Here is a 24741-nt window from a genome sequence, read left to right as displayed (position 1 = left end):
CATACTTACTACATGAAGAAAGCTTATCAAAATTTTTTATCCTCTGCTATTACTTTAAATTAATTGTTAGAAAAATATGAATAATTGTTAAAATGTAGAAACAAAATTTATTTTAAAGTTATCTTAAAATTAATTTTTAATTTACAGTCTACTACATAGCATTGCAAGATGTTAATATCTTTTGGGATTTTTTTTCTTAATTTGGAACAAGTTTTTATAATTCAGTAATAATTACAGAATATTTTATAATTTGGCTAGTTTTGCAATTTGAATAAAGTATTTGATCAGTTCATCTTCATGTAGAAGCAAATGAGATGCAACTACTGTGAGTAAAATTGATAAACTCTGCTAAAAGATAATTTTACTTTTGAAAAATCATAAAATATAAAGTGCCTTGGATTTATTGATCCTAATATTTACCCAAAATAAATTTTAGGCAAAAAAGACAAAAACATGGCATTTGTTTAAAGATAATAATTGTTTCTGCATTTATAAAATGTAACCTATAATAAACATAGAGGTTTATATTTCTTTCATTTAACTAATGGCATTTTTTCCCCCTTGAAACCTATTTTGCTTGTATGTGATATCTAAATGAGAGAAAGGTGAACATTATTAACAACTGAGGCAAAATAAAACATGGCAAAAGTGATTAGAAATGGGTGGGCTCTTAAGGTGCCAAACTGGGAAAGAAGAAAGAGATTTCACGATGACATTACAACTAAAAAACTGGAGAAAGGTGTGAGGAATGTCCTCTGGCTAATATCAAAAACAGAAAGGATATGGCAAGACTTTGGTTTGGGAGTGCTAGATAAAGATTGCCAGAGCAAATAGTGTTAAAATATGAGATATCGTGATTATTACTAACTAATAAGTTGTGTTAGTGAGCATTGTATACACAAGGCTTCAGGTATGAATTCATGATTATATGCCAGGAAAGCTGTATGAGCAAGCGCTTAGTTTTTGGAAAGATAAGTCTTTATTTAAAGCCAGCATTTCAAAAGCCCAAAATGAGGCCTACAAATGAGAAGAAAGTGGTTTTCTTCTCAGGATACTGCGTGGGAATTACCTTCTTTAGGTTTTTGAAGAGTTGTCTTACATAGTTTGTAAAATCTCTCTTATTCTAGATGAAATTCAATCCTCAGTCTCTTATTTCCAGAACTTCTGAGAAGTTCCTTATGGTATGGGCTCAACAAAAGAGAAAAGCCATATGCAATACCAGGGACATGGTGTTAACTCTTTTTCTCCCTCTGAAAATGCAGTAGCAGTTGTGTTTTGCTACATAAGGTTATCCTTATACTAAATCTTCAGAGTTAAACCTGTATATCCTTCTGTATTCTTCTACTTGGTTAGCAAGGTGAGTAATTGGAGAGGGATGTCCTCTGTGTCCTATTTCCTTAGTACAATTCTTGTTCTTTTTTTAATACTCAGCTGTCTTCACATCTTAGCATACATCCCTGGTCTGAAGAGCAGCTGAATTTTGCCCCATGGCACTTGATGCACTTGCCAGTAGAGATGCTTGGCCAGCCATACTGATACAAAGTCAGCTTAATAAACTTGATACTAGATAACGCTATTCAAGGAGCTGACTATGGCATGGAGCCATCCATTCGTCCATTCTCAGCCCAACAGCTTTTCTTCCCATTAGGGTTTCTCTGTCTGGCATGTATGACAGAAGTCAGTTGCGCATCTCATTCCTCAATGCCTTTGCATGTATTTCCACCACTTATTCAGAGCCTGGAAAAATCACACTCCCATGATTTCCTAGTTCCCATTCTCTGAAGGCAAGGTGCCCAAAAAGGAAATCGTGATTCCCTTTCCAGAACTTCTGAAGTCAATATAGTTTAAGTAGGCAAGCATTTTCAAACTGTGTAGAACATTGATACAAAATAAGCTTTCTTATTCCTTCTTGGGTATCCTGAGCTAGCCACACATGAGTTTTCTCTTGCCAGGGAAGCCTGCGGGTTTCAAAGTCATTTGTTGTATAGCTGGCCATATTAAGTGATGAAGATGGCTAAAGATTTTATTACAGGATTAGATTTTTTATTGTTAATCTGCCCAGAAAAATAGTTTCAAAAGGTGTACTTCTTGTTTTCAAGTCCTGTTTCTTTCCATTAGTTCTTCTAGCTAGCACTGGAAGAACAATCTTGCTTAGCAAGTCTATTATGTTTGTTCTCACATTCCTTTGATTCATTGGATGTGCAACTGTAGTCCAGCTTGGAACTGTGGTGGAGATAAATTTTCCAAAATAAAAGTAGAAAAGAGGAATGGGGTTCTATGGCAATTTAATTTTTGACTTGACCTCTGAACTCACTGAAGTTGTGCATGTAATGGTAAGACAAATGGTGGTGGTTCTCTACAACTCTGTACAAATCTTGGGATAGTCAGAAATTAGTTATAATGAAAATAAATGAAACAGCCATGTAGCAATCTGAATTCACCCTGAAGAATGGGGAGATGTCAAAGCAGAGCCTGTGTTTGAACCATAGTCACCATGTAGAGTGGGCTTGAATGTTTCTAAGTGGGTCTCCTGACTCCCTGCTCCCCATAATAAAATGGGAAATTTAGACTACTTGGATATAATTCTTTGGATATATGGAAATAGTCACTAAAATATTTGGTTGTGATGTCATGATTTATTTGGATTAGAAACTTTTAAAATCGCAATGTGGATATTTTTCTATAAATATGAATGAAAACTTTCTTCAGTTGCATGCCAGTTTTCAATTCTGCTGGCTTGAAATTAAAAATAGAAAATACTGTATTTTATTAGATTATTTATAACTGATTTTTCTATTAAAGGTGCTACACACAGATGATTTTTCACCATCTACCATAATGTGGAACAGACATTTTGTCTTTTATCTCCTGCTTTTGCCAGCTTTTATGAATCAAACACTATATGGACAAAGAAAGAAAGGATCAAAGTCCAATTTACTTACAAGGAAAAATGATCTCCAGGGTAAAAAAATGTTTTATTTTTAATGATATTTTGTTTTAATGATAAGGTTTAGCCTTTAAAAAACTAATATGATTTTTTCCAAATAGTATTTGATATAAATAGCAAACCAAATATGTGTATATATGTGAGATTCTATTGTAGCATAATTATATTACGATAACAGTACTTATAGAGCATACTTATAAAAACATCAGCGTTTTCAGAGCACTTGTACATTTATTATCTCATTTGAAGCTCACAATAGCTTTGTAAAATAGGTATGACAGAGATGGCCACTTTCATAGGTAAAGAAATTGAGGCCCAGAGAGGTCAAGTGGAACACTCAAGGCCATAGGCAAATTTACCAGTAAGATGTAGAGCTAAGACTCGAACTTAAGTTCTCTCCTTTCAAGTTTCTTTCTCCCTTATCATTGCTACAATGTGAAATGTACAGTCATTTTCTCTCTTGATTTCATAAAAGTTGAAAAAAAAAAACCAAAACAAGACGGGCCCTCACCAATATGACACACAACCTGAGAATTAGGCAGAGTATTGTTTACTTCTAGACAACTTTGCCCAATGTTTGTTGAACTTTTAAACTATGATGCACTCTCTTTTCCTCCCACTTTAAGCACGTTGTACTTTGGGAAGATGCTCAGAATATACGGTATTTTGTTTATTTGTTTCCTTTTGATTTGCATGATTTTACAAGAGGAAAAGAATTTACGGACTTGGAAAGAGCTTGAGTTCTTTACAACTTAAGTCCTTTCTCCAAGATGCCCCTCTTTTTCACCTCCCTCTCCTCTCAAAAACAAACAAGACACAAACACACCACCCTTGGGCTTCCCATATGCAAAGCTGTTTCACAAGAAGGGACAAGTACTTTGCTTAACCTGTTTGTTCTGTTTCAGACTCCACTTGCTTCATAGATGTTGTCTTCATCGTGGACAGCTCTGAAAGTTCCAAAATAGTTCTCTTTGATAAACAGAAAGATTTTGTGGATAGCTTGAGTGACAAGGTTTTCCAACTGACCCCGGTTCGCTCCTTGAAATATGACATCAAACTGGCAGCCCTTCAGTTTAGCAGCTCTGTCCAAATAGATTCACCTTTTTCTTCTTGGAAGGATCTACAGACTTTTAAGCAGAGGGTCAAGTCTATGAATTTAATTGGGCAAGGTACTTTCTCTTATTATGCCATCTCCAATGCCACTAGGCTACTTCAGAGAGAAGGACGTAAAGATGGTGTGAAAGTGGCTTTGCTGATGACTGATGGCATCGACCATCCAAAGAATCCAGATGTTCAAAGTATTTCTGAAGATGCCAGAACTGCAGGAATATTATTTATCACCATTGGACTTTCTACTGTAGTCAATGAAGCCAAACTTCATTTGATATCTGGGGATTCATCCAGTGAACCCATTCCACTGTTGAATGATCCAACCCTTGCAGATAAAATTCGAGATCGCCTGGTAGGTAATTAAAGGGTTGGTTTTATATACGTATTTCTCATCATAATATTGATATCTTGGTTACAAATTCTGTAAGGATAGATACTAGGTCAAAAAGATGAAAGAATAAAATACACCTTGGAAACGGAAAGAGGAATCTTTCTGAAATCTCTCTCCACTTCCTTGAAAGTTTATACCACATAAACTGGGGAAGTACCGGGCTCATTCTCTAGGAATTGCAATCCTAGCTTTATTACTAGCCAAAGCTGAAGATTTTGGAAAGAGTTGTTTTCAATGACGTGCCTCAGACTCCTGTTTATACATCCTGGGATCATTGAACATTGTGACTTATATTCAATTTGTGGTCAACTTGTGGTCTCCTCTATTTGTACTAAGTTGGTCTTTTCCCATTCCACATGTGCAGAAATATTTTTTGACTCTTTGTATCACCTACTGCCATATTATGCTCAAGCAAAAGTCATAGACTTCCATTATTTTATTATTATCTCTTTGTTTCTCGAGTGTTAACAAGGCCACTCAATTTAAAATCACCTACAGCCTGCAGTCACCCAACAGTTTCTCCCATCAGATCTGTGAGTTCCACTTGATTGGTCTGATTAACTGTGTCAATGCTTTTCTTTATTGGTTCTTAGCTGTGTGTGATAGCCTTTCCCTACTGTTTGGGAAAATACAAGACAAAGCGATCAATATGAAATCCCTCTTTATAACATTTTTTTCTCAAGGAAGAAGCTCCTGGAGATGAGGTGGCTGATTTGTTAAGTGTTAAAAATTGATTTTCTTAAAATTATTGATTTTTAAAAATTTCTTGAGAAGAGGGTAAGGCGATTGTGTCCTTTAGGTACTGAGCATTTCATATGGCTGTTTTCTATAGGTCAAAAAAATCCTCAGGCCCCATTTCAGAGATTGTTTTTTTCTTTTGTCCCTTCCCCTAATCCTTTTTCTCAATGTTACTCTTATTTTTTTACTTTTAGTTATTGTTACTGTGAGTTGCTGAGTTTTTAAAATCTAAATAATACTTATAATTTCTTGAGTGTTCTCTGTGTGTTAGTGATTGCTCTGAGCACTTTACACATTTTACTCAATGTTTACAACAATCTTATGATGTAACTACTTTCATTATCCTCATTTTATAGTTGAAAATTTAGGCCAAGCAAAGACTCTGGAGTCTGCATGAGTGCTTAACCCTGTGAAGTCATTGAGAGGGGCAATAGTAATTATTTTTTAAGGTTTTCTCAATCAGAACTGCCTTGAAACAGTTAAGCTACGTTTCTCCTTCAAAGTTACTATTGTTTCTAGACTTTTTTCTTTGGGCGTTGGGGGTCGATGCTGAGAGTTCTACCTAGACAGATGCCCTCAGCACCCCCAGGGTGATTGAGGTGAGTGTTAACTCTGTGCATCTCTTTTGCACGAAAGGGAAATGTACTGCAGCGCCTGGCTATCTTCCTAGGCCTGTATGTGCCATAATTTAAGGAGTCGTCACCAGTGAACTTAAAACAGAAGGTTCCAGCATGTGCAGGAGAGAACCCTGGAGTTGTAATAATGAGTTGCCTGTTGCTGCCTGTAGACAATGCAGGACAGGCAGCTCCTTGTTTGGCCAGATGTGTAGACTCAGGAGGTTCATACTCCCTCCAGACACACCCTTGCCAAGAGCTGGGGCCCAACTAGGAACACAGGCTCTTGGCAGTAGACTCGAAGCAAAACTGTTTCTGGGGAAACCAATAAATGACAAAGCATCCTAACGACTCTGCTCTTCCTTAGCATCCTGTGATCGCAGCTTGTTTGTTCAGATGGAAGCTCTGTAAACAAGCCACTTCTTAGAAGGAGATACTATTTTCCAAACACTTCCAGAATCCAAAGGGCTGATTAGGCTCTTCAAAGAAAGAGATACCAAATTTCAATGTTTCAAATTGTTACCATCCAGAAGGAAGACCTTGACTCTTGATCAGACCATTGGAAAAATTTCTCATTTAATCTATTTCTGTTGCATCTTCAATTGAATTTTTTAAGTTTTTATTTTGAAATAATTATGTAGTTGACTTTTAAATATGTTAGTTAGGTATAATTTAAATACAAAACTGCCTCTACTTAAAGTGCACAATTCCATGAGTTGATAGATGTATACACTTATGAAACCATCAACACAAGTAGGATACGGAACATCTCCATTACCCCTAAAACTTCCCTCATGCCTCTTTGTAATACGTCCTTCCCTTGCCCCTAAGCTACTACTGATCTCCCTTGTCACTCTAGATTAGTGTACACTTTCTAGAATTTTACATAAATAAACTCATACGGTGTGCGCTGTTTGTGTACCAGCCTTCTTATTCTTAGCATAATGATTTTGAAATTCATCTGGGTTTTTTTTTTATACCAACAGTTTATTCCTTTTTATTGCAGAAAATACTTTAGTTGAATTTACGGAAATGAGTGTTCACAATGAATAGCTTTTGCAGGAGCCAAGACAAATCAAGGAATCACTGCACGTTCCTTGACACCTCTAGTAGAATGTATCATGTAAGAACCCCATGGAAACATTTCAGTTCCGAATTACCCAAGAGAGACCTGACGATTCCAAATTCAAGAAAATATTTTTATTGCTATTTTATTATGATTTACGTAACAGTATTGAAACCTAAGAAACAAATTCAACCCAATCTCCTGGATATGTTACTTCGTCCTTTAGAAGAGCAAGGGAGAGTATGTGGAGATTAAAAAAAATTCTTTATCACTTTTAATGCTAAATAGTAAAAAAGCCTTTATAGGAATAAATGTTGTGACAAACGTCTCTTTCTCTGAAGATTACTAAGGAAGATATCAATTTATTGTATCCCCTCCCGCACATAACAAGAAGGGATCAACTTGATAATTTTTATATCATCTTTAGAATCTTATGCATGATTAATTTATTAATTATGGTCTACTTTTCAGGTTTTCAAGGCTTCTGTTTAGAGCCTTATTTCTGTTCTCTGTTTAAGATTTTGTAGTGTCTATCTTGCTACTATAATAAGCTGCAAACATTTTTGTCAGTTTGTAATCTTTGCCTACTAAATTCTTTTCTTTTTTTAAGGAAGACTAGCCCTGAGCTAACTTCTGCCAATCCTCCTCTTTTTGCTGAGGAAGACTGGCCCTGAACTAACATCCATGCCCATCTTCCTTTACTTTTATGCATGGGATGCCTACCACAGCATGGCATTTGCCAAGCGGTGCTATGTCCGCACTTGGGATGCGAACTGCGAACCCCAGGCCACCAAGAAACAAACGTGCGCACTTAACTGCTGCGCCACCGGGCCGGCCCCGCCTACTAAACTCTTTATTTTCATCCCATTTGCCATCATGCTAATAACGTTGGCGCCTTCCTCACATTTCCTCTCTGCCCTTACATAGCATTGACCTCACAGTCATTCACAAAAATGTCAATTCCAGGCTTGCCTTTTCCTTTCACGTATATGCCATCATAAAAGTCTGACTCCATTAATAAAATGCACCTTCTTTTGCTCTAGTGAGGGCCTTTCTCTGCTTATTCTTTCCATTTAAACTTTAGTATCCACCTAGACCTTAACGGAACCACCCTTCCCTCTGACTTTGACCATGTTCTCCACACAGTTTGCCTGTCTGCCTAACTAAAAGCCCTCACCACTTCCCAAGGCCTCTAGCTCTGTCCTTGTGGGCCCTTCTGTCATTTTAAATATCCCTCCTCACTGCTTCCTTTGTCTTATTGCCCACACAAGCCTTTATGACTGTTTTCCTCATAAACTTTGACATATAGAACAGCATTCCATCAATGGGTTGGTCCTTTGCATTCTTCTCTTAAAAATTATCCAGAAAACCCACCTATTCCAAGAAACCATCTTGTCACTCCCTCGCCCTGCCCCCTCATTCTAGAATCTGCTTCCCACACTGCTTGCTGTGTGCTGTCTATTTTCTGTCACTGGGGCTTATAAGTGCCCTTAGGGATGCAGCTTTGTTCTTTGTTTGAAATAGTATTATCTATTGTGCAGTTTTGGGTTCATTTTTGTTTCCATAGAAATATAAATTCCAGCAAACACAAAGTCAAATGAGTTCCAAAAATAATTAGTTAGTTGTGTTGTTCTGGTTTTAAGCCTGGCGGCACATATTTTTAAAAAGTAATATGGCAAAGCAGAAATTGAATTTTCAAAGGAAGAGCTAAAAAAGTGTAAAATTATACATCAGGCCCAGTAGCAGCTAAATTCATGAGTTTAAAATTGATAAGGATATTGCTTATTATAAAAATGTTGTAAAGTGACAAACCTGTGAATTTTTCTTTCAGTAGTTGTTTTCAAATATTGCAATTTGACTTGAATTACTAGGTGTTTTACTGTCTCTCTTGAACTCCTTTCAAATTCCGTTTCCCTCTCTCGCTCCCAGAGGAAACCAAGCTTCTGATGTGTGTTTTAAATATTTTCATAATTTGGATCACATTCTATGTATTCATCTGCAACTTGCTTTGTCACTCAACATTTTTGGAAAATTATCTATGTTGAAATATGTAGATCCAATGCATTGATTTTAATTGCTGAATAATATTTCATTTATTGACGGATATTTTATTATTTCAAATTTTTCATTATTAAAAACAATGAATGTTGAAATATACAAGTACAAGAATTTCTCCAGGATATGTCTCTAGGCTACGTCTGGAAGGGATGTCAGTATAATAAGTGGAAACAAGGACTGTCTTGAACAGTCTAGAGATAAAGCACGTACATCTTCAGCTTTCCAGGCATAGCCAAATGTCCTGGAGAGGGGTAATGCCATTTTACTGAGACTGTCAGTGTATCTCCGCATGACCTACTAGTTCTTAAAGATACAAGTATCTCATCTGCTTTCAGCCTGGATTTACACTGGCTGGTAATTTAGAATCTTTGGGGTGGGAGGGCATAGGGAGGGAGAGGGGCAGAGAGGGCCATAGGGGAGACTTTGAATTTTGCAGATAGGGTCTGTGGCCAGTTTTACAACTCCTGAGACCATGTGGTCCAACTTTCCCATTTTATATATGTGGAAAATGACCTGGAAGGATTATATGACTTGCCCAAGGCCGTGTGTCTGGTTAATGGTGGAAATAATATGAAAATCCTAGATGACACTTAATTCCCAATCTAATTTTTTCCCTATTAAATCACCAAGGCCACTTAAAGCATTTTGCTATATCTTCCCTCTATATTATTAGTTTGTATGGAAAAAAAGATAAAGTAAAAACAAAGCTAAAGGGATGTGGAGTCTCCATAAAGTTACGACTCTGACTTATCTTTAACTTCCTCATTACATCCTTCAGTTTTAATATCTTGCAACAATTATTCTAGTGCTTTTTACTTCCATTTCTATTTTGTCATGTGTAAATCCTTCAGATTCAATCATGAGGCATTCATTTGACACATAATTTCTACCTTAAGGAAGCAATAATTCTATCTGTAAACAGAGGTTGACTTCTTTCCAGCCTTTGACTTCAGACATCGCCTTCAGTGCACTTGTCAGGTAATACCCCATTGACCTGAAGTAGTGCAGGAGGCCTAGATGTTGAACAAAAACCAGATTGTGAACTTCTCTAAAATTATACATTTAAAGTAGTTTTGAAAAATATCCTGGCTAATTCACTTCTGTGTGGTTAAATATGAAGCAGCACTGAACTTGGTAGGTGGCTCAGCTCAAGTGTGTGACCTTAGGCAAGTCACTGACTGCACTGCAGGCCAACGGTTCCTAATGGCAAAATGAGTAGATGGATTCGAGTGACTTCTAAGGCTTATTAATATCTCATGAAGTTATCAATCTAAAATTAATGTTTTAATGCCAAAAAATAAATAAGGAATGGAAAAATAAAAGAAGAGAAAATACACAATTATGTATTCTGCCTGTCTTTGTAAATGAAAGTGAGAAATTTTTCATTAGGGCTGATTAAAGCTTGTAGCCAAATTATGGAGATTATAGAGCTGATAAAGGAAACAAAAGATAAAATGTAGTATGCAATAAGATAAAGTTCCTAGAAAACAGAATCGTTTTTAATGTTAGTGCCCTTTACCTCTTTTATTATTATATAGCTCAAAGTGTTCCTTGGGTGGTTGGCTGGTAGGCTTTATTGCTTTTACAAGGTTAAAAGGCTGAATTGCTATTCTTCTTGGAAATTATATGTCCCTTAGGGAATAATTAAGACTAATAAGAAGCTGGAAGCAGAACCATGAATCTAATTAACGTTTCATTCTTTTTTCCCTCCTAGGATATTTTATTTGAAGAGAAGGTAAGTGTCACAGCTTTGATTACTATGAATTACTCTGAAAGCTCACATTATCAAATCAGCATTATAATTCACATTAGAAGCTGTGACTAAAAAATTTGCTTGATTATTTTAAAAAGGAGCCACTCTATTTTGAGACAGTCATCTGATTTTTTTATGTCACCATGTCCACTGCAGGTTAGAAAAATCAGAAAAACTGGAAAATATTTAATGTGATTTTAGAGAATGATTTTAGAAATTAATAACCAAATGGCATAGTTTTTACTTACTTTGACATGACTTCTTTTATTCTAAGCATGTCACTGATACCAGCTACTCGCAGGGGTCCTCCACTTTGGAAGGTGTACCGTGTTGGCTAGGGATAGGCAGTGTTTCTGGCTAAGTGACAGAGCTCAGAGCTGCCCTCTGCTGCTTGTTGATTGACTTTAAGCTCATTCTCCTTCCTGATGGTGGCAACCAGACCAAGTGGCAAGGGAAGCTGGCTGATATCAGCTGGATAGTACTTAGCACAATAAATGACCATTAGCTTGCTAAGGACTTGTACCGGCTGTGAGGTTTTTAACACAAAGAGTTTGGAACATCTGAACTTTGTTTGATAAACTGCTTATTTAATATAAGGAAATTTACAAGTAGTATTGCATAAAATAGTAGGAGCCAACCAAACCTTGTAGAGCACCACGTTCCATTGAATTATACACGGTCAGATACACCATTAGTTCATATGCCACTAGTCAGGAAAAACCCTGCCAATTAAACTAAGATACAGTACCTAATTATCAATTGCAGTTTTTCATTTTATACTTATCGTAAGAGTCCTTTTGGATTTATTTAGCTGTAGATTTTTAAATCCTGTATCACTTTTGTGCATACATATAAAGGAAAATGTAAGCAAACTAAATTGCTTGTTTCTAAAACTCCCTCGCAGTCAGAGTCTATGTCTTCTGAATCACGTTTTGTCTTAATCATCGATGCCCTTGTTTTTCCACACAATCCTGGCTTCTGTGCCATCAAAAGCATTGGTGATGCACCATTTCTTGAGAGTGCTCCAGTGGCATCTCTGGAGTTTTCCTCCATTTCATTCTGTTAGTTTTGAAGTGTATATGCAGAAAATAACTTCATCATGATCAGGCCTGATTTGTATAACACTCATTCTGATTTCAGAGACATTAAAATAAGGAAAAATGTGCATCTTAGAATTGATAAAATATGGTGAAAGTCAAAGGGTTTCCTTTGTTGAATAAAGGAGTATTTGAATTTGTATATTGTTAATCTTTGTTGTGTTATATAAAAGAGAAACAGCAGAAGTTCCAAAAGTCCACCGAAAATATTTATTTTTCCCCTTTGAACTGGAAACTATATGTTATATATATATATTTTTTAATGGGAGGTCTATTTTGTTTAACCATGGCAATATTTAACAATACTGTGTTATCTGGCTCTTACTAGATCTGCGTTTTCCTAGAAGAATTTAATAGGGAGAGCAAAATCTCCATAAATTTGCAAGGTAACATTTCTTCAAGGGAGTGTTCCATTTAGTTATGTACTGAATAAGATTTGAAATGCTGTATTTTGCTATGTGTTAAAATTTTTTTTCATTATTGATTCAGTGTGAACACAAGATTTGTGACTGTCAGAAGGGGGATCCGGGTGACCCAGGGCCTCCTGTGAGTATATTTCTACTTGAACTTAGGGTCAAGTCAGGATGTCCTAGCAATGATAGCTCTATTCACACTTGAAGACATCAGGGCAATTTTGTGCTGTTGAAAAACCGTTGTGTGCAAATAATAGCAAAACTGGACATGCTGATTCTTTCTTTTATTCCTAAAGGGATACATTCTGTCCTTAGAAATAAGCCTGGGATTTTACTGACCTGAACTGAGGGCAGATTTGGTTTAAAATGATGAAGTTGTTCCCACAAAGGATATTTCAGGATCACTTCTAATGTGACAATTGGGGCCAGAATTTCTCAATACTTAAGTGAAAATACAGAAAAAGAGATCATACAAATCCTCAGAGCTTTAGGTAAAACTTTATCCTACTCCACTTAGAAACAAGTGACACAGACCTCTCTGGAAGGTAATTTTATTTTCACATGTATCCAAGAGCAGCACCAGATGGCCTGTGGGGTCGGGGTGGGGGGTGGGGTGAGGAGGTGGAGGGGGTGCTGGGGGGTGGGAAGCTGATCAGGAAGTTTTGGGGATTAGAGTGAATTAAGTGAAATGGCAACATAGGATTTACTATGATGATTCGATACTTGATAAAATAATCCAAAAAGGAGTGCTTCCTTTATATTCTGGCCTACTATCTGGTAGGTGCCATGTTGTATTGAGAAGGCATTTGAAGCGACATCATGATGACTGGAGATGCTGAACATTTCTCTGAAACCTATCACCAGAAAGCATCCGTGCTGCTCATTCAGTATTCCACTTACTTATGTGATTCCAAAGCCTAGAGTTCAGAAACAAGTGGAGATACTTCACAAAAATGCCTGGATAAATGTTTTGAACGTATGCTTGTATGAAGGGGCAAAAAAGGGAATGTGTACAGTGAATTTCTTAGACTGTGACACGTTTAACTTCAGACTTGAATTCAAAGCCTATAGTTTTCCAAACCATTCTACCAATCAAATCATTAGAAAGTGGGAGTGTTTGCTTGTCTTTTTTTCTTTAAATACAAAGTTAGATGTATTACATGATAATGTGGCAGTCAGTAGAAGCTGATTTTGGCCAAAACAAAGGTTTAAACTTTCCTTCCTTTAAAGTCTTAGTTTATACTTAATACACCAAGAGATTTCCAGGGGAAGGTTTATTTGGGATATTCAATTATGTTTTAGAATGAACAGTAAGAAAATTGATAATTGCTGAGCTCATCTGACAATTTCAGTAACTCAGTATTGTTAGAGGAAATTACTGCACCATGTTTAATAGAGATACCCTGGAACTATGTTATTTAATACTTATTGAGTGTCCCCAAAACCCTTTCTCAGAAAAGTGAGCTTGTTGGTAGTTTGAGAATAGGAAAACAAAGCACTTTTCTGGAATAGAATTGGAGAACTCTCTTCTCCCGTCTTTTGAGATTATCCCTTGAACAGAGAGAGAAAGAGACATTATCCTCTTTTGAGCAAATCTAAAGACTCTGTCTGTTCAAGACTGCAGCCTTCCTGGTGTGTAGTAAAGGAGAGAACATAATTGAATCTGTGCTTGGTAGGTAAAGTGCTTTTTTTTTTTATTCAATCTTCCCTCATTTTATGGGATGAAGCTAATCAGGAATTATTGTAAGGTGTAGGAAACTAATAGAATTCTTCCTCAATATAATCTTTTTTCCCTTTGCCTTCAGGGTACGCATGGAAACCCAGGTATCAAAGGTGAGCGAGGACCAAAAGGAAACCCGGTAAATGAATGAACAGCTTTCCTTTAAATCAATGTATCTCCTTCTAGATTTATTTAAAGAACAAAAATTGAGAAAACAAAGAGCATTGTAATATATGTCAATGCCAAATATCTGATGATTTCTGTGCAGAATACAGACTGTTCACTGCCTACAGTATCTGTCTGGTATGTGTTAGCTTGTGTTTACAAATTCTGAGAAACATATGACCATTTTAGTCTATAAGTGTAGGAAACCTAGGGACAGTGAATAAATAGAAATGTGTACTTAAATAATGGTAACCCGAAACAATGAGTTCAATGTTCCATAAATTACGGATACATATTCCATATCAGAATGACATTGGTACTAGTGTTTTTTATGGATAATTGACCTAAGATAATAATAGAAAAAACACCAGATGGTCTCTTACTGCCAAACCATCTTTAGGCATTTCCCCACTTCTTTTGTGTACCCATCAAAAAGAATCCTACATTAAGTTTTTAAAAAATTACCTATTCAGATCATTGTTGGGATGATGGTGTTTCAATTTCAAGAGCAACTGTGGTAATCACGAGAGAGATGAGCATATACAACTATGTGAAAATTTCAGGCAAAATTCTGTATAATGAAAAACAATGCTTTAAATGAAGAGGAACACATATAGGGAAGTGTTTGCATCAAACACAATGGACATTGGCTTAATTTCTAGAGTACCTAAGGACTTTATAAAACAGATGGGAGAATATCAAGTTTCTAATCATTGAAAGGTGAAAGGACACAAATGATTTTCAAGAGAGGAAATAAAACTAGTATAAAGAAATAGAAAAACATTTAATTTCACTAGTTAACGAAAGAAATTTAAATAGACACAATGAGATACCATTTAATACTAATTATTCACATTTTAGAAACTTTGGAGTCCAGGATTGTTGGGTTGGTTTTTTGAGGGGTGGAGGAGCAATTTTTTAGTTCATATGCTTTGGATCTTTCTGCGTTTCAAATTTTAAAAAACATTTTTTTTCTTATAGCAGTTAACATAGCAATATTAAAATAACAGCTAGTCATAGCAATGTGATGGTGAAACTACTTTGATCTTCACTTTGAAGGTAACCTGGCACAAACATTTTGGAATGCAATTAGGCACTACATAAGAAGCATTCAAATATTCAAAATTTTAACCCAGGGCTGGCCTGGTGGTGCAGTGGTTAAGTTCATGTGCTCCACTTTGGCAGCCTGTGGGTCACCGGTTTGGATCCTGGGCGCGGACCTATGCACCACTTATCAAGACATGCTGTGTGTGGGGCTGGCCTGGTGGGGCAGTGGTTAAGTGTGCATGTTCCACTTTGGTGGCCCAGGGTTCACCGGTTCGGATCCCAGGTGTGGATATGGCACCACTTGGCAAGCCGTGCTGTGGTAGGCATCCCACATATAAAGTAGAGGAAGATGGGCATGGATGTTAGCTCAGGGCCAGTCTTCATCAGCAAAAAGAGGAGGATTGGCAGCAGATGTTAGCTCAGGGCTAATCTTCCTTAAAAAAAAAAGAATTTAACCCAATAACCCCATTTCTGAGAATATGTTTAGGGAGGTAATAAAAAACATGTTAGATGCGTGAAAGTATTTTTCCCAATTACTTGCTTGTCCAATAAAGGGAATGTAAAGTATCCTTGGGTGACTTTATAATTCGTATGCGTACACACATACCCCCCACACTCAATCACCTCATATGGGTCTGAATGGATGCCATCATGTCTTCTTTTTGTTTTGTTAAATACCTGTTGTAAACCTACATTCACATTTCATTTATTTGGCTTGTAATTTTGCGCCACATAATATATTTTCCTAAGTGTTGCTGAAATCAAGCAATCACTCTTAACGACATTTTGGAAAACATTCCAAAGCCCCTTGGAGAAAAGCCAGAGTGGCTGGCTCTGAGTGAGTACAATGCTGTATTTGAGAACAATGGCTGTGTTATTAAACTGGGATGCAAGACTCAGCCTAAACTGTGAAAATGTACCTGGATTCTGCACCCTATACATCTGGCTTCACTCCAAAGGGCAAAGGCTCTCTGAGCTGCTATTTTCTTCCCTAGATTGCGTGGTGCAAATGTCAATGGTAAAAGCTAAAGATTTTTTCCCCATTGGGTTAACCTATCAATCTGGGAATTCTGAAAAATGCCTTTTATTGAGCAATCAGTCACTCTGCAGGGCTGTGGAATTTTGACTAAGTTTTTTGTTTGTCGCAGGGCGATGCCCAAAAAGGAGAACCTGGAGAAAGAGGCCCGGGGGTATGTACACAACTGGACTGCCTTCCTAAGAAAGTAATCCCAGGATGCTAAGATCCTGTAATTGATCATTTTGACCCGGGTAGTGCAAGTGCAAAAATGATTTATGTCTACGTGTGCTCTCGATGGCTCACTCGGGCAACCAGACAGATATGATCTTAGAAGTGCAAATGTGAGGAGAAAATGGTCTGCTCAACAGGAGTGATGATAGGACCAGGGTGGTCAACCACATGACATTCCCTGATACTTAATTTGAGATTTGTGAAAGCCTCAAATAAGAAAAGTATTTTGCTTTCTGTCTTAGCTCTTTTTTTTTTGGATAAAGAATAAGTTAAAATTCTGGGAGCACAAGAATTACCTAATCTAAACCATGCTTTTGTTAATCCAATTCTACAGACAAAAAAAGATCATTCTAGTTGATTTATTATCCCTAAAATTAGAAGATATCAGAGATTGTCTGAGAGATAATCACAGTAAATTTCTTCTTCCGCATTTTTTTTCTGGGGGAATTGCAGTAGTGGAGCAAATAGGAGAGAAGTGGACAGTGAATAAAAAGGAGGTCATGCTACATACAAATTCTCCTCTTGGCTGCCCCCTTGGGTGAAAGCCCAGGACTCAGACTCAGAGGTCTTAAAAACTGTTCTCTTGGTGTTTTTTTATCAACTTCATGAAAAACTTTGATAGAAAGTTTGATAATTTCAATGGTAGTTCATTTAGAAATTTGTGTTATTTATTCAGGAAACATTTCTTAGATATCTTCCACACATAAAGCGTATTATCATGTGAAAATAAAATTAGGACAAAGCACTTACATTTTTGAAAAGTTTATTATCTCACAGGAGAGATAAGATATTTAAAATGGCTTACAGCATGAAGCAGAATGTCAAACCATTGTAAAAATCGCATACACAAAGTATTATGGGCCTTCAGAGGCGATTGGAGCTATTGGGGTAGGTTTTATGGGATGAGCCCTGAAGAGTGTAGGATTGTGACAGGAAAGGACAGACAGGAAGGTGGAAGGGAACAGGCATTCCAGATGGAGAGTGCCATGAGCAGCAACCTGAGGGAAGGCAATGCATTGGAGAATGGCAAGATGGGGTACCTGAAGAGGAGTATTGTCAGACATGGCTTGAAGGTCAGAGTGAGCACTCCATGCTGGCTGTAAGATCTGGGCTTTGCTAGGTGATGGGTACCTCCTGAGATTTTAGATGAGGTGCATGACCCAAGAGCTGTGTATTCCGAAGGTTAATCTGGCATGGTTCTTAAAAAAAAGTTGAAATGGGAACAAGTAGAAGGAAGAAGAATTTGGAAGAAGTTTTGTTGCTGCAGCCTATGTGAGAAGTAACAGGGACATTGGCTAGAGCTGCTCTGGCCAATGTGAAAGCCACTAGCCATATGTGCTCACTGAACAGTTGAAACTTGGCTAGCCTGAATTGAGATGTGCTGTAAGAGTAAAATACCCACTGAATTTTGATGACTTAGTCCCCCCCCCCAAAAAGATGTAAAATATCTCATTGAAAATTTTCTCTATTGTATACATGTTGGAGTGACAGTATTTTGGACGTATTGGGATAAATCAAATATATTATTAAAAATTAATGTCACCTGTTTATTGTTGCTTTTTTTAATGTAGGTATAAGGGAATTTAAAATTACATATGTGGCTCACATTATATTGGATGGAATTGGGCTACAGTGACGACAAAATAGAAAGGAAGAGCACATTCTGAGAACCACGAAAGGGTAGAAATGATAGGCTGTGGTGACTATAACTCATTTACTCAACGTATTTTTATTGAGCCCTTGCTATATGCTGGGCCCTCTTTTAGATGCTGGGGATACAGGAGTGAGCAAGACATGTAGTCCTTGTTTCACGAAGTGTGCTGCCAAGGGGAGGCAATAAATAGGCAAAAAAATGAATAAGAATTCCAATCAGTGACAAGTGTTATAAAAATATAAAAGAAGTCAGAAAGAGTGGCAGGAGATGAGGCTGTAGAGGTAGGCAGAGGCCAGATCACCTAGGGTCTTGCTGGCCAGGGGAAGGAGAGCAGATTTGAAACTAAGTGCAGTGGATGCTGTTGGAGGATTTTAACTGGTCGGATTAAAGGAACATGGAGGGCAAATAGAGAGAAAATACGACTATAAACTTCGGATTCTGTGTGATTTGAAATATGATTGTACCATGAATAGAAATAGGAAAGTCAGAAACAAATTTGGCAGAGACCGATGAGTGCTGTTTTGGATATTTTAAATTTGAATATTTTAAACTACTAATTAAGATGCATTGAAAGCAAGGGAGGAAGGAAGGAAGAATAAGCAACCAAATAAATTGACCAGAGATTTCAGAAAGAAAAATAGGGGGAAAAAAGAGTATACTATAAAAAAGTAATATTCCTTTATTTTTGTAAATCATATTGGCTCCTTCCTAAATACAATCTTAACTCTTTTAACATAAACTAATGGCAGAATTTTAAATATGGTTGTGCGTTGTAAGGGGTGAAGGGCGTACTGAGATTCCTGAGATTGGAAGTCTGGCCTTTTCCAGTGCTGTAAACGTGAATTGTTTTAATAAAGAACCCCAATTTAACTGTCTGTAATGTGGCCTTTCATTTTCAGCACAATACTAAAACTTAAACCATTTATGTGAATAAATATTTCTAAAACGGATTAAATTGTAGTGTAACAATATTTTTGACTAGTTCTACTTTTATCTTCAGTTTCTCAGTGACCGCTCATTTGGAGAGAAGTGTTATCTCCTCCCTGAAGTTTTCCTTTTTGCCTTTTGTACAAAAGCCATGCACAACAAAATTTTGTAGTCTGACTCACATGTAACTGTAATCATACTTGTTTTTTCCATCGGTTTCTCCAGCTCACTTAAAATATATTTTACACTTCTATTTTCATACTTGAAAACTATAGTTGTATGAAAAAGATGTGAAACCCTGTTTGAAAAAGACTTGCCGTTGCTCAAAGTTGGTAATTTCCCAGTCCATTAACATCCAGCATTGTATTACTTAAAGGGCTTATGGGCGGGGACACAATGGAGCAGGCGGTGCAGCATTCCCTAGAGTGGCACAGAAGAGGAACAGAAGCGCCGGCCCCTTATTTAGCAGGAGATAAAATATAGTAACTTAAAGGTCACTGTCTCATTACGGTCGATAAAGGAACCATTCATTTCCTTGATATTCTATATTCTAGACTGAATTTGAAAGGAGGACCATAATGGATATAAATATTTACGTACTTTTTAAAGGCCATTATCTCAGCTCATTTTCAAAGCCAATTTCTCTAACAGTCCCTGGGAAACATTCTCAGCTGTGATAGTTCATAGTTTAAAAGTCAATATAACAATTTTGAAAGGACCGTCATAGGTCATCACTTCTACAATGAGTTTCAGTGTCTAGTCTCTCCTTCAGCTTTGGGCCAAAGGGTAAGAAATTAGGTTTGAAAAAATACATGGAACTGAGAATGGAATGTAATAAAGAGAAAAATAGGTTCTTTTCTTCTCCCTGGTAAGTGTGCATTCCCTCAGTGCAAAAAGTGAAATAGCTTACATTTATATGGTCTTATTTTCCAGGACTGTACAGAGGTGTTTTGTTATACTTCATAAATGAAAAACATCAAATACTTCCTCCAACTATGCCTTCTAATATCATATTCACTTTTTCTTTTCTTTTCTTTTTAATTAGGGAATTCGTGGGTACAAGGGTGAGAAGGTGAGTTGGTAACAACAAATAGATAGACCAGAATTTCAGAAAGTAAAACAGAAACATAACTGTATTTACGCACTTAATAAAATCTATTTTCCTTTATTTTCGTAAGTCTAGATTCCCTAATTCCTAAGTGGACTCTTAACTCTGTTAACATAAAATAATAATAGAACTTAAGAGATGGCTGTGTGTTGTAAGGGGTAGAAGGTGCCCTAAGATTCCTGAGACTAGAATCCAGACTCTCAGGTCCACAAACACGAACAGAGACACCAGTTTAATAGCCATGCATCACAGGCGTCCAGACTAAATGTTTCTATATACAAACGGATGTGGCAACACTGCAGTGAGGTTGCTCCCTTGGTGCTTAATTTCCTGTGAAACCCAAACACCGAACCCAGTCATGGCGGAAAGAGGATTTACCCTGGGTAAGCAGTAAAGAACTGCTTACTTTTCTGTCAGGCATCGGGGTAGAGCTTGCAGGAAGGGTAAATTTGACCAAAAAAGGAGCAAAAGTTATGGGTTAGTAGATTATTTTATGATTATTTGCAAATTGTGAGTTAGGAAATCAAACTGGTTCTAAAGAAAGAACAAGTTGGACTGGGGCTCAGGCATCTTTGAGAGGGTTCAATAGTTCATTCACAGTTTATGCCATTGTTCTCTCTCTTACCAGATTTTCTGTCTGAAATTAGAACATGTGCCTATCATGCATTCTGTCCACAACCTGCAGACCTGGCCAAGAGGCCTGCACTTTAGGGGGTCCTGCTCTGGGTCTCCTCTGGTCTCCCCACTCCCCATGGAGCCAGGAGTCTGCAGGACAAGAGGCCTGTGCCCTCTTCTTCTGGATCATGCTTTGGGTAACCAAGACCCCAGAAGTCTCTGCAAAACGGCCTGAGCCTTCTTTGAAGGCGTTCACAAACCTCTTTCCTAGGTCCATCTTCTTCCAAGGCCTGAGGGGAAACCAAATGGGAGCTATTTGTTGGCACAGGAAAGGGCCCTGAGGGAGCTTTGTTGTGTTGCCTGGGGCACCTTCATGTACGCACACTCAGGCTCCTCCTCCTGTGGAAGGCGCTGGAGGTAGAAAGTGAAGTGGGAGCTGGGCTGTAGGCCGTGGCCATGGGGCTCTACTCCCACATGGACCTCTGAGGAATCCCAAAATTCTTTCATTTCTTATTCCTTTTGAAGGTATATTTGTCAAGAAAGGAAGCTAGAACATTACTAGTTTATTAACTTGATTCATAACTTTCAACTATTTAGATATGTGGTATGTGGGCCTCTGCTCCCACTCTTGTCCTGGGCCCTGCAAATAGTAGGGGTGAACTTATGTACAGACAAATAAATATATCCCCAAACACTGGAAGAGTTAGGCCTAAAAGGGAAAGAGTGTAAGAAATGCCGTAATTCTGTACTTAGCCGTGAGAACCTGGGTAACTCAAGATCTTGGAGTGTCTGTTTCTTCATCTCTATAGAACAGGACTAATACAGGCCTCCCTAATTTACAGGGTGGTTGGAGAATCAAATGGAATAGTGAATGTGACAATATATTGTAAACTGCTGGTCTATAAATGTAAGGTGCTACTGTGAAGAGATGGGGAAGAAACGATAATATGGGCAAGTTCAGAAAGTTTCATGATTATAAAATTGTCCCATATATAGTTGAAGAAAATTCTCCATACCCTTGCCCATCTTGACTTATACAATGAGCTAATTATCAACACCAGGAAGCTTTATGTATATATTCTTGAAAGATTCATTTAACCTTCTGGGGAACTGTAGATTCATTGGAGGAGTTCTCATCTGGAAAATACAAGCTGTCAGAGCAAAGTGACCCTGAACCATCGACATTCAAACCGCAATTTCACAAGGAGCAGCAACGTTAGAAATCAGAGGCTGAGAACAGAGCTAATCTGTTCACAGTTTTCTGAAGTACTTGCTCTCTGGAACTATGTAATTATGGCCATTCCATAGGGATTACTGAGCCCATCAAAAAAGAAAACGCCTTTGCAGAGGCAAATAACATGAGGACAATATTTTCATTGATGGAAATCTGCCCCCCAAAACAAATGCTGTTCCTCAGGACCCTCGAGCTAACGAATCTGTCTGGACAAATGGAATGTGAATTCCGGCCAAAAGAATTTTGGGTGTATTTATGGTACTTTTCTGTTTTACATTTTGGTGGTTGACTCATTTTATTTCCATCCAACATTATTAAATTAATTGCCTTCTAATTGATTCTTCAAGAATGATTTTCCATTTGCACTTAGAAATAAATGTTCAACTTGTTCTAAGTGAGAGCTCAGTTTTTCCTGGGTGGGTTTGACTCACAACATGGTGTGGAGAGAGAACAGATTGCTTTTGAACAGAAGCATAGCTGGATCTAGGAATTGTACCTCCTTCTTTCCTGCTCCCCATGCCAGCAACACCCCACGCAGTACCCGAGGCAGAAGCATCAAGTTACTGGAAAGTAACTTGCAGACTATGTCAGCGCGCCCTGTTCAGCTTTGGGTGGCTGATGAAGAACATGGACTTGGGAGTCTAACAGACTCAATCTTGTGATCATGAGCAAGCTACTTAATCCTTCTGAGGCTCATTTTCCTAATCTGTGAGTGGAGATATATATATAGACCTTGCAAGGCTGCTGTGAGGATTAGCAATAATGTAGAGGCTTTGGCACATAATTTGCATCCATAATGGGTGGTTACAACTCTGATTTCCCTTCTTAGAGCAGTGCTATTCAAAGTGTGACCTGCAGGCTGGCCATCAATCTAGGAACTGATGATTGCTATTTTGTGATGAGATAAAGTTTGTACCAGAATATACATCCACTATATCACTAAATACATTGTTTACTTCAGCTGACATATATTTTTCATAGCAAGACTTTCTTCGTGAAGGAAGCAGGGCATTGATGTACATTCTAGTGCAAGTTGTTTATGTCATTGTGTAGTGGCATAGAGTAGCATGTCTTAGAGCAGCACAGAGATAAAGCAGCAGCAGAAGCAGAAACTAGTGCTGAGGGCACTGGACTAGGAGTCACTGGCTAGCATGTACATTTAAGTCAATCATTTAACCTCTCCAATTGAGCTGCCTCATCTTAAAAACATGAATTGCTCTGAGGCTCAGAATAGATATATATATGAAAGTACTTTGAAAATTCTAACTTTAACCATTTTTCTAATTGACTTTGTTACTTTTTAGTTCTGATTATTAAAAGTCTTAGAAGTCTGATATAATAGATTAGTTTTCAGAGGTGCCAGTTCTCATTCTACTTGAGCAAGTTACTTAACCTTTTTAAATCACAAATCTTCAGTCTGTAAAATTGGGCTGATAATATCTACCTCAGACAGTTAATATCTGAGTGTGAAAATAACATTAATAATAAACTGTAAAGTGTAATTTAAATGTTAGGTTTTAAAAATTAATATTCCCGGGGAGGCAGGGCAGTAAAGTGTGATGACAGAAAATCCATAGTACGCTTGCCACCATGCCCTACCCTCTCCCTCACAGCGGAGCTTGCTGATTCATCATGGCTCCTTTCCTCACCAAGTTGCGACATGGTCTCGGAACCTTTCTCTCATAGTTCTCTAGGTAGACACTACTAATTGATCAAAGTTGGTACCCAGGATGGAGCATAGTGCTGTGAAAAAAACAGGGACTCTGGGGGCTGGCCCCGTGGCCGAGTGGTTAAGTTCGCACGCTCCGCTGCAGGCGGCCCAGTGTTTCGTTGGTTCGAATCCTGGGCGCGGACATGGCACTGCTCATCAAACCACGCTGAGGCAGCGTCCCACATGCCACAACTAGAAGGACCCACAACGAGAAATATACAACTATGTACCGGGGGGCTTTGGGGAGAAAAAGGAAAAAAAAAAATAAAATCTTGAAAAAAAAAAAAAATAGGGACTCTGAGTAAACCTGGGTTCAGACCTTAATTCTTCTTTTTACTAGCTATATGATGGAGGGAAGTTACTTTTCTTGAGCTTAAGTTTTCTCATCCATAAAATGAGAATTTTAAAATTCATCTTATTGGACTGTAATGTGGACTCAATTAAATCACAATTGCAAATTAAATCACATACAATATATGGTAGATGCTCAATAAACCTTAGTTTCTTTCCGTTCAATTTTATCCATCTCTCAAAAATATTAAACTTGGGGCCAGCCTCGTGGCCGAGTGGTTAAATTTGCATGCTCAGCTTCTGTGGACTAGGGTTTCCCTGGTTCGGATCCTGGGCGGGGACATGGCACCACTCATCAGGCCACACTGAGGCGGCGTCCCACATGCCACAACTAGAAGGACCCACAACTAAAATATAAAACTATATACTGGGGGAGTTTTGGGAGAAAAAGCGGCAAAAAAAAAGAAGATTGGCAACAACTGTTAGCTCAAGTACCAATTAAAAAAAAAAATAAATGTTAAACTTCATTAGGTGGTATCACTGATTTGAGTCTGTCAAGCTAAGGATGACTCCTGGATGAAGTATTTCAGGGTTGAATGACCAAATAACCCAGAGGATTGAGGATAAAATTATGTATAATCCATTAGAGTGCTTATGTCATAAGATTCTGCTGGGAATCTTTAAAAAAAGATCATAACACTAAATGACTGCAAATGTCCTCATTTATTTTATTTATTTCTTTTTTAGGGTGAACGCGGAGAGTGTGGTAAACCAGGAATAAAAGGTGACAAAGTAAGCAACATGTTTTTAAAATGCTAACAGCTGTGATCCCT

The 24741-nt window shown here is 37.6% G+C and overlaps 1 protein-coding gene across 2 annotated transcripts in view; it reads left to right on the top strand.

The window, feature by feature from the left end:
* COL28A1 (collagen type XXVIII alpha 1 chain) overlaps positions 1-24741 on the top strand; it is a 173063-nt gene that overhangs the window by 216 nt on the left and 148106 nt on the right. Inside the window, exons 2-9 of one of the 2 annotated variants that reach the window (XM_014854385.3) lie at positions 2803-2962; positions 3853-4409; positions 10639-10659; positions 12264-12320; positions 13993-14046; positions 16268-16309; positions 19995-20021; positions 24656-24700. In XM_014854385.3, the coding sequence (XP_014709871.2) occupies positions 2839-2962; positions 3853-4409; positions 10639-10659; positions 12264-12320; positions 13993-14046; positions 16268-16309; positions 19995-20021; positions 24656-24700 (927 nt within the window). In that variant the 5' untranslated portion in view covers positions 2803-2838. Of the gene's footprint in view, positions 1-2802; positions 2963-3852; positions 4410-10638; positions 10660-12263; positions 12321-13992; positions 14047-16267; positions 16310-19994; positions 20022-24655; positions 24701-24741 lie in introns of those variants that run through there. The other variant, XM_014854386.3, reaches the window with a different exon arrangement.

This window comes from Equus asinus, chromosome 1 (assembly GCF_041296235.1).
Source record: "Equus asinus isolate D_3611 breed Donkey chromosome 1, EquAss-T2T_v2, whole genome shotgun sequence".
NCBI classification, from domain to species: domain Eukaryota; kingdom Metazoa; phylum Chordata; class Mammalia; order Perissodactyla; family Equidae; genus Equus; species Equus asinus.
Note: the sequence above shows the minus strand (reverse complement) of the source record. Positions and strands in the feature narration are given on the sequence as shown.